The sequence below is a fragment of the Eulemur rufifrons genome, chromosome 9, assembly GCF_041146395.1.
Source record: "Eulemur rufifrons isolate Redbay chromosome 9, OSU_ERuf_1, whole genome shotgun sequence".
Classification (NCBI taxonomy): domain Eukaryota; kingdom Metazoa; phylum Chordata; class Mammalia; order Primates; family Lemuridae; genus Eulemur; species Eulemur rufifrons.
Genome location: NC_090991.1, coordinates 41,197,734 through 41,210,507, shown reverse-complemented (window position 1 = coordinate 41,210,507; position 12,774 = coordinate 41,197,734). Strand labels below are relative to the sequence as shown.

At 38.0% G+C, this 12,774-nt stretch overlaps 1 protein-coding gene across 1 annotated transcript in view; it reads left to right on the top strand.

Moving 5' to 3' along the window:
• The window catches only part of LOC138392395 (leucine-rich repeat-containing protein 37B-like), a 44,479-nt gene that overhangs the window by 7,050 nt on the left and 24,655 nt on the right, over nucleotides 1-12,774 (top strand). Inside the window, exons 6-9 of the mRNA XM_069483158.1 lie at nucleotides 1,354-1,425; nucleotides 8,079-8,150; nucleotides 11,108-11,179; nucleotides 11,840-11,920. Coding sequence (XP_069339259.1) covers nucleotides 1,354-1,425; nucleotides 8,079-8,150; nucleotides 11,108-11,179; nucleotides 11,840-11,920 — 297 coding nt within the window. The remainder of the gene's footprint in view (nucleotides 1-1,353; nucleotides 1,426-8,078; nucleotides 8,151-11,107; nucleotides 11,180-11,839; nucleotides 11,921-12,774) is intronic.

Here is a 12,774-nt window from a genome sequence, read left to right as displayed (position 1 = left end):
AAGAATTATATATTATAAACACATACACAAACATAAAAATTAAATGAAAGGATAAGATATTCAAACGGTGCCAAGATACCAACCTGCTGATGACAAAGGACGAACTGTCCCTTGCGATGTAGTGACGTGGTGGTCAGCACCTTAACCAGTGAACAGACCACCAATAGTGGAAAAACCTGAAATTCTGGTATCATATCATAAATAGACGATATCACTTATCTAGCATTCTTGACAAAAGTGTTTAATAAGAAGCTAATCATGAGGAAATAATGCATGCTTTGATTTTTTAAAATTATTTTATTTATAAGTTTAAAATAATTATTTATTTATTTATTGAGGCAGAGACTCACCCTGTCACCCCGAGTAGAGTTGCAGTGGCGTCTTCATAGCTCACTGCAACCTCGAACTCCTAGGCTCAAGTGATCCCCTTGCCTCAGCCTCCCGAGTAGCTAGGACTGCAGGTGTGCACCACTATGCCTGGCTAATTTTTCCATTTTTAGTACAGACGGGATCTCATTTTTGCTCAAGCTGGTCTCGAACTCCTGAGCTCAAGCAATCCTCCTACCTTGGCTTCCCAGAGTGCTAGGATTACAGGCGTGAGCTACCGTGCCCCACCTTTCTTTTAAACATATGTCATTTATGGATATATTCCCACTTAAAAAAAGAAAAAGAAGCAGCATATATATGTAGGATAAAATGTGAAAATCCGCACTCCCATCCTGCCAGCGCCCCTGTCCCCTGCATCCTCCCACCCATAACTCTGTTAACCATTTTGGTGTGTGTCCTTCCTTCCAATCTCTCTCCTTTGCATTTTTTATTTCCTAATGAGGTACTACTTCACTCTTTGCTCTGTGATTTGTGCTTTTCCCCTACGCAATATGTCTAAGAGATCTTTCCACGTCAGCACGTTAGTCCCTCTCATTTCTAATTGCCCTTTTCCTTCCAATACCTGGAGAGGTTTCAACAGAGGGTATTTAGCCAGAGCTTTGCTCTTACCTGACATAGGCTTCTTTTCTTTATTCTTATTTGCTGATAATGCTAAACTTTTGCCCATCTTTTTTCTGTTGAATTATTTATCATTTTCTTATTGGTTTGTAGAAGTAGTCAGTTTAGACACCTAAGTGATTTTGGAAAAAAATAGTTAAGCAGCTGAGGAGATGCGTCATCATCCGTGCCATTGGTCCCACCTCCTTTCTAGATCAATTATGCAAACTGGGAAGCCGATAGCTCTGGAAATTAGAAAGCTGGGATTATTTTCTGTATTTGAATATCCCCTACAAGGTTGCCATGGTTCTTTTATTCTATTCATTCTTTTCCTACCTATTCAAAGTTATGAACTATGTTTCTTCACAGAAATTTCCAAGGAAATGCTATTTCTTACACTGATGAGAATGTATGGAAATCATACCGTTGGACTGAGAAACTGTGAGTATATTCTCTCCAAATATGAGTACAAAAAATTAACTGCATTGTAAGATCCTTCTTGGTCCAGAATTTTGAGGTCAATACTTCTGAGGGAAGGTATTTCCCCCTCCCTATCTCAAATCAACCTCTGTTGATGGTAATTCTATGATTATTTTAAAATTAAATTTGGTGGGCTCTCTTTAAAATAAGAGGCAATTTAAATTTATTTTGTATTATACAAGTAATACACGATTATATATATTCTTAACGTATAAAAATGAAACAAGAGGTATAATGAAAACCCTCATTGTACCCTGATCCCTGGTCCCTGAGGTAACCACTACTCTGAGCTTGGCATATATCCTTCCAGACCTTTTCCCAGGTATTTCCCTACATGCATATTTACATATAGCAAAACAGACTTGTTGTGTGGTCTTTTTATCTTTTTTTTTTTTTTTACATAAATGGTAACATCTTGCACCTTGATTCCTTCCCTTCACTGTATGTCTTAGATTTCTTTATTTCCTAGTGCTTAGAGGGTTGCCCCATTCATTTAAACTCCTGTATAATATTCCATAGTATGGATGTATCATGGTTTATTTAATAATTCCCCTATTGCTGGATGTTTATATTTTATGTCCAGTTTTCTTGTTACATGCATTGCTGCTATAAAATCCTTGTACATGCTTCTTTATAAACATGGGCAAGTATTTCTGTAGAATAGACATCTAGAAATGGAATTGTTGGTGTGAAGACTATGTAGGTATGAAATTTTAATTGTTCTCAAAACGTTGTGCAGCTTACACTACAGTCAACAGAATATGACAGCATTCATTTTTCCCTTTTGTCACTGAGTATTCTCCAACTCTGCTGATATGACGGGTGAACACAAGGGGTCCCATCTGAATTTGGATTTTTCTCATTACTTGTGAATTTAAATATCTTTATATGCTTATTGAACATGTGTGTTTCTTTGAGTTTTCTGTCCTTTGTCCATTTTTAATGTTGAATCATTTTATCATTTTCTTATTGATTTGTCCAAGGAATCAGTTTATGTACATAAATGATTTTGGAAAAAAAATACTTACATTCAAAGTAATTAACTGGCATTTCACAATAGTTTATGTGTCATATCACCATTGATTTCTGAATTTCTGTTTGTGAAAATAGAGATGTAATTTTACTTCACATTCAGGTTTGGCCCCCTGAATTCAATCTGTTCTTTTCATGGACCTCTGCCCTAAAGGGGAGATCCACAAATGGAAACTACATACATATGTTTGCATATATTCAGGAAAGTGCAGTTTTCTGGGAAAAGCATCCATAGCTTTTATGAGATTCTCAAAAGGTTTTATCTCATACAAGATTGCGTTACAAATGGAGGGGAGAAGAAAGACATTTCTCTTCCTGCCAAGCTGTACTTATCCTCACAAATAATAATAAATGGACGATTTGTTGTAAGTAAAAGTAGTAAATCTGAAAACTGATATCTGTCGCTTCATTCATTCATTCAACAAATATTTCTGGAGCATCTACTATGTGCCAGGGATACAGGCCCAGGAACAAAACAAACCAAATATCCCAGTTCTCAAGGGGCTTATAAATATACAAATAAATTTATAAATATAATAGATATAATTTCAAGTCCTGATAAGTGATTAAAAGAGAGAGAAAGGAGGGAAAGGAGAGTCAATCAATTTCAGAACGGCCTACTGTTTGCATTATGTGTATATTTAAACCCAAATAAACCTTGAGTTCTCTCAATTTCCTAAAAGTTACAAGACAGGGTGAAGGCTAATTATCTATTATATAGAATCAAGAATTAATATTGTGAAGTTCAGGAGTTAAACATGGATGCATTGGCCGGGCGAGGTGGCTCATGCCTGTAATCCTAGCACTCTGGGAGGCCGAGGCAGGAGGACTGCTTGAGCTCAGGAGTTTGAGACCAGCCTGAACAAGAGTGAGACCCTAGCTCTACTAAAAAGAGGAAAAAAATTAACCAGGACTGTTGGCGCATGCCTGTAGTCCCAGCTACTTTGGGAGGGTGAGGCAGGAGGATTGTCTGAGCCCAGGAGTTTGAAGTCGCTGTGAGCTAGGCTGACGCCATGGCACTCTAGCCTGGGCGACAGAATGAGACTCTGTCTCAAAAAAAAAAAAAAAAAATACAAAACATGGGTGTCTTAAATTTTAGTTTAGGCCTGGTTTTGATATTGTCATGGTTGAGAAAATTTTGGATCTGGAAATAACTGATTGATTCCATATAGTTTTAAAATTTTTGCTTCAATCAAAATAAACATTTGGAGTTCAATAAATTAATGTATTTTATTCCAGTGGCTTATTTCAAGCTCTTTTTTTGGCTAATCATTTGATGACTTACCCATTTCTCAGTGTAAACTTTCCTTCTAAGCTGAATTTATTGTTACTTTTTAAGTTTTTACTATCCTGTCCTGTCATTCAGACAACTTTGCAGAAAGAAACTCCATTAATTTAAGATATTTTTAAAGTTAAAATTAATAAATATTTCATTTTTGTCTGGATTTCTTTCATTCACCATCATTTCCTATCTCTTTTTTGTATATTGTCCATAGTATATCCATACAGTTTTGTTATGTGATAGGGAGGTAGGGTTTTGTCTACACTTTCTAGTTATGAAGAGGGTTACTATAAACATTGTTGGACACATTGATGTGTTTTTCCTTTTTGGACATTTCCATGGAAGCATGAAAGTATTAGCTAACCAAGGTGAGAAGTCAAATCGCCTGGTTCCCCCTTCACACGTATTCTGACCATCACTGTTCCTTCCAACACGGTGGATTTCAGTTGAGGTCAGACAGAATCTGATGCATTCTCAGGGTTCCAAGAGTTCTTTTTGGGAATTAAAGTTTTTGTGTTTTTATTTTAATGATAATCTTTTTTTTTTTCTTTATTGAGACAGGGTCGTACTCTGTCACCCAGGCTAGAGTGTAGTGGTCTCATCACAGCTCACTACAGACTCAAACTCCTGGGCTCAAGTGATCCTTCTGCCTCAGCCTCCCAAGTAGCTGGAACTATAGGCACATGCCACCACGCCTGCCTAATATTTCCATTTTTTTGTAGAGATGGGTCTTGCTCTTGCTCAGGCTGGTCTCGAACTCTTGGCCTCAAGCAATCCTCCCACCTCAGCCTCCCAAAGTGCTGGGATTACAGGCATGAGCCGCCAAGCCCGGCCTAATGATAATCTTTTTAATACGTATGTAACTATATTGTGTATGAGATGGACCACCTTGTATCTGAGAACTGCCCTTAATTTCAGTGGCATGCTTTCTAGGTAGTAGTATTTTATTGTCATGAGCTATGAGATGAAATTAATATAAATATGTGACCAACAGATGCAGCGAGGGGAAGCAGAATGTTTTAAATGTCAAAGAATACAGAACTTGATGGAAATAGTTTCATAAGGCAACATAGCATGCCCTCAGTTCCTCAAGGCTCCCAAAGGATGGACAGCTGTTGATACCATTTGCAAAGAAATGGATTCTCCCAGGCAAAAGGAGCTGGCCTTGGACATGTTAGAGGATTTCTTCCGTATTGGCTTGCTACCACTTCCTTTCCCCAGTGTTTTAGAGAAATAGCTATGTGCCTGCTTGTTCATCAGGTTCTAGAAACAGTGCAGTACCCCTCCCCCAGCACGTTCCTAGTCTTTACTATGAGAGTAGCTGAAGTGAAGGCTGTAACATTTCTTGGGCAGGCCCAGGTGTCAGGCTTGTCTGAGGATCATTCCTGTTCCACTGTCCTTTCTGCTATTCATATGCTGAGGTTTTTATTTTGTTTTGTTTTGTTTTTAAGAGACAGGGTGTCACTCTATCCATTAGGCTATGCAGTGGCATGATCATAGCTCACTGCAACCTCCAACTCCTGGGCTCAAGCTGTCCTCTTGGCTCAGCCTCTGAAGTGGCTGAAACTACAAGTGTGTGCCACCATGCCCAGCTAATTTTTAAAATTGTTTTGTAGAGACAGGGTCTCGAACTCCTGACCTCAAGCAGTCCTCCCACCTCGGCTTCCCAAAGTGCTGGGATTGCAGGCATGAACCACCATGCCCAGCCCATATACTCAGTTTTTTTATTAATAACACCTTATATTTGTATAATCTTTAGTCGATTCCTTTTCGTGGATAAACTATCTGCTTACATCTGTCTGCGGATATTAATGCTGCTATTCTAAAGTCCTCTCGTGCTTTCTCTGTTAACTAATCCGTTGTTTGAGTTTGCTTTCTGTCCTTACTGGAGTTAGCTTTCTCTTGTTGTTTGGTCACTCCTGAATGTAATTCATCTTTGTAGTTGAAATTCTGCTGCTTCTGTTTTCCAGCTGCAGGGGAGAGGTGAAATGATATGCTGGGGCTTGTGTTACAGGTGGATTCCCCTGAGAATAAGGAAGGGGTGGGAGGCAGCTAGTACGGGAGTGTGTGCCCTTCCTCCAGGGTTCCAGGACCCTGCCCCCTTTTAAGGCCAGTTGCTCCTGCCTGGAGGAAGACACCTTTGCTGCCTGGTCCAAGGAGGAAGTACATGGGGTTGACGTGTGCCTCTGGCTGCTCCTCCTGTAGTATCCCAACCAACAATCCTGCTGATAGCTCCAGCGCATTTCTCATGGGGGAGCATTTGTAAGGCTGCTTGCAAGTTTTGAGCTAAGGTTGTGAATTTTTAATTATATCTATTCTATCATTTGGTGGAGGTTGGAGGGGCGGAGACGTGGCATGTTCTCAATCTACCAACTTGAAATAGCACAATCTCTTAGGAAAACAATTTTGTACTCCTATTACATGCTAGAGAAACTCAGGCAAAAGTGTTATGGGAATACATGTACAAGAATGTTCAAAGCAGCATTGTTTGTAATAACTAAAAACTAGAAAAATCTCAATATTCATCAATAGTGAATAAACAAATTGAGGTATAGTGATACAATGAAATACCCTAAGGCAGCATTATTCAGTAGAAACATGGTGTCAGCCACATATGTAATCTTAAATTTTCTGGTAGTCACTTAAAAAATAAAAGTAAAAACAAACATTAATATATTTTATTTAACCCATATATCTAAAATATTATCATTGTGACATGTAATCATTATGTACATTATTAACAAAATGTTCTATTCTTTTTTTATACCAAGTCCTCAAAATATCCAAAGTATTATCATTTCCATATATAATTAGCCTAAAATTATTATTTAAAGAGTTCACATTATTTTTTCCATACTCTTTTGAAGTCTAAATTTGGTTGGTGAATTTTCATCAAAAATACTTAATCTATATTTAGATTTCATAAAATATGCAGTTTAAAAAGCAGCATCCTGGCCAGGCGTGGTGGCTCATGCCTGTAATCCTAGCACTCTGGGAGGCCGAGGCGGGAGGATCGCTCCAGGTCAGGAGTTCGAGACCAGCCTGAGCAAGAGCGAGATCTCGTCTCTACTAAAAATAGAAAGAAATTATCTGGACAACTAAAAATATATAGAAAAAATTAGCCAGGCATGGTAGCGCGTTCCTGTAGTCCCAGCTACTCAGGAGGCTGAGGCAGAAGGATTGCTTGAGCCCAGGAGTTTGAGGTTGTTGTGAGCTAGGATAATGCCACGGCACTCTAGCCCGGGCAACAGAGTGAGACTCTGTCTCAAAAAAAAAAAAAAGAGTAGCATCCTATACCCACATTGGTGAAAAACGCACTTAAACGTTTTCTAATAACTGTATTGAGTATCAGCTTTTAAATTTAAAAATAATTAAAATTACTGACATTAAAGTTTCAGTTGCCCAGTCACACTGAGCCACACTCAAGTCCTCAGGAACCACATGTAGCTAGTGGTGACCTATGGGACACGCCATACAGGCACCGAAAGGAGCCAACCTCAGCTACGTGCAACAGCATCGTAAATTTACAAACAGAATGTTGAGTGAAAGAGGCAAGATAGAAAGTCACATGTGCAATGAGATTCCGTTTACATAAAATTCAAGAAAAGGCGAACTAAAGTATGTTGCTTATGGCTGACATATAATAGGTAACACTACGTTTTAAACACAAGGAAATTACGATAAATGTCAGGAGAGTGGTTACCTGTAGGGGTTAGAGAGAGGGTTGTGATCGGAAAGGGCCCCGAGGGCTTCTGGATGCTCGCAGTGCTCTTTCCTGACACGATGATATTGCATGGGCATCTGCTTCATGATTGTTAAACTGAACATTTATGTTATGTGCATGTTGTTTGCATTGTAGTTCTCAAAAAGATTTTTGTAATGGCGGAAAAACCTAATGGCTTCTTTGTGGCCCTGACATAGGTCCATGTGGGGCTTTCATAATAATATTAAGGGAAAGAGATGAGGAAATGGCAGTTCTGCTGATCTTGGTGTGCTACCAGAGTTGGGTTCTAACAGGGACTTTGTGATCTAGAGAAGAGTAGGCATTAAATACAAATTTGGTGGGAAGAGCGGGTAGGGGTGTGTGTGTGTGTGGTGGAGAGAGATGGACACAAAAAGGAGAACGTGAGATAAGGTTTGAAAACAGAGCAGACACTGCCATCTTGAAATTAACTCAGAATTAGGACATTCGGGCAGCACCGTGACCCAGGTTTCCTCCATAGATAGGAGTTAGTCCTGCGTAGCAAATAGTTGTTGCTAGTTTGCATTTTGATCCAGAAATAACCTTTGCATTTTCCAGAATTCTCAGTGAAAACCATTTCAAGGAATTACGAAAAAATTCATTTGAAGGCCTGCTGTCCCTCCGGTATTTGTAAGTTGCTTAGTTAATCATATTTATTTCTGAGCCTTTAGTGATATTATCTACAAAATAAATAAGAGATTCAAATTAGACAATCTCTAAAATTTCTTCCAGCAATAAAATTCTGCAGTTCTCTAAATCTGTGTAGGGTTTTAGCCCGTGTCTAGCATCAGATACTTCCTCTGCATTTTCAGTTTTTTAAATCATATAGACAAGGTACAGATAGAAAGGAACTTCACTTATAGGGAAAAGGTAGTAATAAGATCTGAGCAATTATTGACACCCATGTAAACCTTGTTTTATAAGTGTTCATATACCATCTGCTTATATTTATATTTAGTCTACAACCCATAGATCAAATCTAGTCCACAGTCTGTTTTTATATACAGCCCATAAGTAAAGAATGGTTTACATTTTTAAAGGGCTGTAAAAGGAAAAGAAAAGAAAAGAATAGAAACAAGAATATACAAACAGAGTCCATATGTGGCCCATAAAGCCTAAAATAGTCACTCTCTAGCCTTCAGAAAAAGATTTGAAAAAGTTGGTTTAGTAGAATGAGAGGAATTAAAGTTAACCTCAAGTCGTTGCCTAAAGGAAAGGAAAATATAGACCATCTATACTAGTTCGAATGCCATTAATCCAGAATGTTTTGATAATTTAATCTGAATTAAATTAACATTTAAATATTAAATAACATGAATTATATTAATATAAATAGTATCAAGAATGTTAAAATATATTTAAGAGAATAGACTGATATTACGGATTTTATTGCAGGAATTGTTATACTCATATTAAAAATGGTTGTTTAGAATGATGGTTAAGTGGTATAGCTAGAAATGTTTACACTAAGTAAGCATATCAGAAATGCTCCTAATTCTTCACTAATTACAAAATAAAAATCTCTCCAGCCTTGTTGCCAAGGAGGGAATACTTGGATAGTATTTCTATGTGTTTAGAGATAAGAAGATACTATATTCTTTGCTATGAAAGTTTGATTCTTATCCTTTGTCCATGAGGTCCAGAAGTATGTACATCATTAATCCTCATAAAGCTAATTAATGATGCTCTTGCACAAATAGATTCTTCTTTCAAATGTAGAAGGCTTAAGGGAAGTGGGTACAAAGAGCTTCACATGACACTGAAAATAGTCCTTTGAATTATCAAACCTTCTAGGCCGTAAGGGGATGACCACTTTTGTATTGGTCTTCTTGGGCATCTCTGCCACATTTGGAAAAAAGCAAATGAGTTAATTGCTCAATGGAGGAGGCCCTTTATTACTTCCACTATGAAATACTTTGTAAGCTAATTATTTCATGTTAGCATACATATTCTCATTCATTTAAAAGATGCCAATCAATAAAAAAAAAAGCTAAGAAAGAATATGCCAAGCACTGTGCCTAATATTGGAGGCAGACAGATGAGTAAGGCAGGGTTCCTACCCTTCTGAGAACTTAACATCTCGCAGGGGAAACAAACAAATAAGCTCAAACCACGCATTCAAGGAGTTTACACTCAGAAGAAATGGGATGCAAAAATAACTGTATCACAAAGAAGAAATAGATATGGGCACTAAGAGAGACAAATTGCTTCTGGAGCACAGAAAAGGGAGAAAGGACTTCAGTGTGGATCGGAGAAGATGTTACCAGAGCAATGCTGTTAGAACAGGACCTCAAAGGGCCATTGGGTATCCTTAGACAGACATCTTTGGGAAAATAGTCTAAACTTGGAAAATGGGAGAAAGGCAAAACGCAGGAAAGTATTTGAGGAATGCTGTGACTGCCTGTAGATTACAAGGAGGGACAGTAGGAGACTGGAGCCAGATTTTCTAGGGCTTTGAATGCCAAGCAAAGGAGCCATGATGGGGAACCATGCTGTACCAGCAGTGCTGAAGACCACCTTGAGCCTGCCTGACAAGCACTTGGAGGGCTTGCTAGGCCTTGGTTCTGGATGCCACCCCCACAGTTTCGGATTCAGTCAGTTTAGAGTAGGGCCGAGAATTTGCAGCTTCCATAAATTCCCAGGGACTGGTCTTTGAGAACACTTCTGGAGAGTTCATCTGGTGACTGTGTGCAGGATAGTTTAGAAAGGAAGAGACTACAGATGGAGACACCAGTCAGACAGAGTTATACCAGCCAGGTGAAGAGTGAGGGACAAGCTGGCATCAACAGAAATAGTCAACTGTAGTCAAGAATGGGTGTTTTCAAATAAAAATCCAGTTCCATGTTGTTTTTTGTTGTCCCATCACTATACGACAAACAAGTTGCTTTTGTGGAATATTAATATAAAACCAAAATGAATTTCTATTAATATGGTAAAATTCTGAATTAGTTCAAAGTTATATATTAATTAGAGGAGTAATTTCCTCTCAAATGATGTCAAAGGATATCTTTTATTTCTTTTGGTATTGAACTGGCTCAGAAACACAGAATTAAACCAGGAAGGTGAATAAATGTGAGATCATTTCTTTTCATGTTAGAAATTATATTGAAAGACAAAAACTTTGAGCTCATAATCTAGAATTTGATGAGACTACAAAAGGTCATGTAATCAAGTCTCCTGCTCTAGGGAAAGATTACATCCAAAATCTATCAAGATCTGTAGTTGCATATTTTATTTATGAAAATTGGCGAGGTGCGGTGGCTCATGCCTGTAATCCTACCACTCTGGGAGGCCAAGGCAGGAAGATTGCTTGATCTCAGGAGTTCGAGACCAGCCTGAGCATGAGTGAGACCCTATCTCTAAAAGAAAACTAAAATAAAATAAAAAATATTTATGAAAATCATGAAGGTGAGACTCTAGAAGAGGTATAGGCAGGATTAGGGGCTCTGGAAAGTTCTAATACAAATCCAAAAGTTTACAGTGTAGACAAAAACTACATATTCAATATTATCATTCTAAACTCTGCTATTTGTTCCTGCTACTTTGATATCTAATAGCTAATCAAAGAAATATCTTCTTTTTTCTAGAGATTTATCATGCAATAAAATATGGTCAATTGAAAGAGGTGCATTTCAACCCCTACCATTTTTGCAGTTTGTGTAAGTTAACAAATATAACTTCATTATATTTGGAATTTTTATTAAACTTATTGTAAACCTCTTTGCTATTCATTTTGAAATATTAAAATTTTACTGGTAGAAAGTTACTAAAATTATATAGCAAATCCTCTTCATCTCTAACAAAGATGAGTGTGAGAGTTATTACACAGATCAGAGTGAATCATTATAGAACAGTGGTTCTCAACCTATGTATTTTGTACCCAGCTGACATTTGGCAATGCCTGGAAACATTTTTGTCTGTCACAACTGTGGGTATGTTACTGACACCTGGGAGGCAGAGGTCAGGGATGTTGTTAAACAACCTGCAACGTACAGGACAAACCCCCACGACAAAGAATTACACGGCCAGTATGTCAACAGCACTGAAGCTGTAAAACTCTGTTCTAGAGAAATAAAGATCTCTTAACACAAGTATTTGTTGAGCACTCACTGTTTTGAATCTAAGGCACTGCGTGTATAAATATGAAAGTATAAATCGTAAACCAATATCTTGTACAGTGAGATTTCTTTAGTGTAGGGAGAAAGTGTTGAGGGCGTGTTTCATCATATATGAGTTAGGATCACTGCCAAATGATAAATGTTCTCAAACAATATCTTTTTTCTTCTTCTTCTTTGGCTTGTCTCTCTCTTCTTTCGTAGAAACCTTCGTTGCAATTTGCTAACGGAAGTGAGCTTTGGAACATTTCAGGCTTGGCATGGAATGCAATTTTTACATACGTTGTAAGTGAAATAGATGAACATATGTAAAAACACTATTTGTGTGTAAAAGCATCCTACAGTTATTGGTTAACTGGGTATAAGCTCATCATGAACTCTGAAAAGTATGTCTTAAGATCCATCCATTTTTTTCAAATGAGGAAACTAAGGTACAAAGAGGCCAAGAGACTTGTGTAACTTACATATGACGGGCTCTGCTTTCCCCAGTACTGATCTTTGGTTTGGGCAATAAGAGACAGCAAGCAAGTAATGCTCAAATGAGCTTTGTCATGGGAGCCCTGTTATGCGAATTGTCCTTGAAATCCTCCTTTTGAATATGACTTTGATTCCTCCTCATGTGCAGAGTTTCTAACTGCTGAAATGTCTGCAACATGTAGCCATAAAGAAGGGAGCTTAACACAAAGTCCTCCAGGGAGCGAAAGGTGCAGGATGCTTTCTCAGTGTCAGTTTCTTTTACATGGTAAAGCAGAAACAATTCCTGAAATCCTGCCACAGGGCACTTCTCTCCCCAATCACCCAGAACATTATTTTTCAAAAAGTATATACCTAAGAAGTTAAGAATTATCTGTGGGCAATAGGAACCTTTGCAGTGTAGGAAAAGATAATATTTATGTTAAGCTACAGTGCAAAAAATATTCGTAAAGAAAATACATTGCTCTAGTCTAATTCCATATACTTTGTTTCCTGACTACTCCTCAACAAAAAGTGTGGGTTTTATTCCCTTTCAGCTCAAAAACTCTATGATTTCTCTGTGACACAAGCAAATCCTAGTGGGTATGTTCAGTGGCCTGAAGGGGATTTTAGACTCAAGGTGAAGATCCTCCTCTAAAGCTGACTCTGGAAAAGACTATCCACCC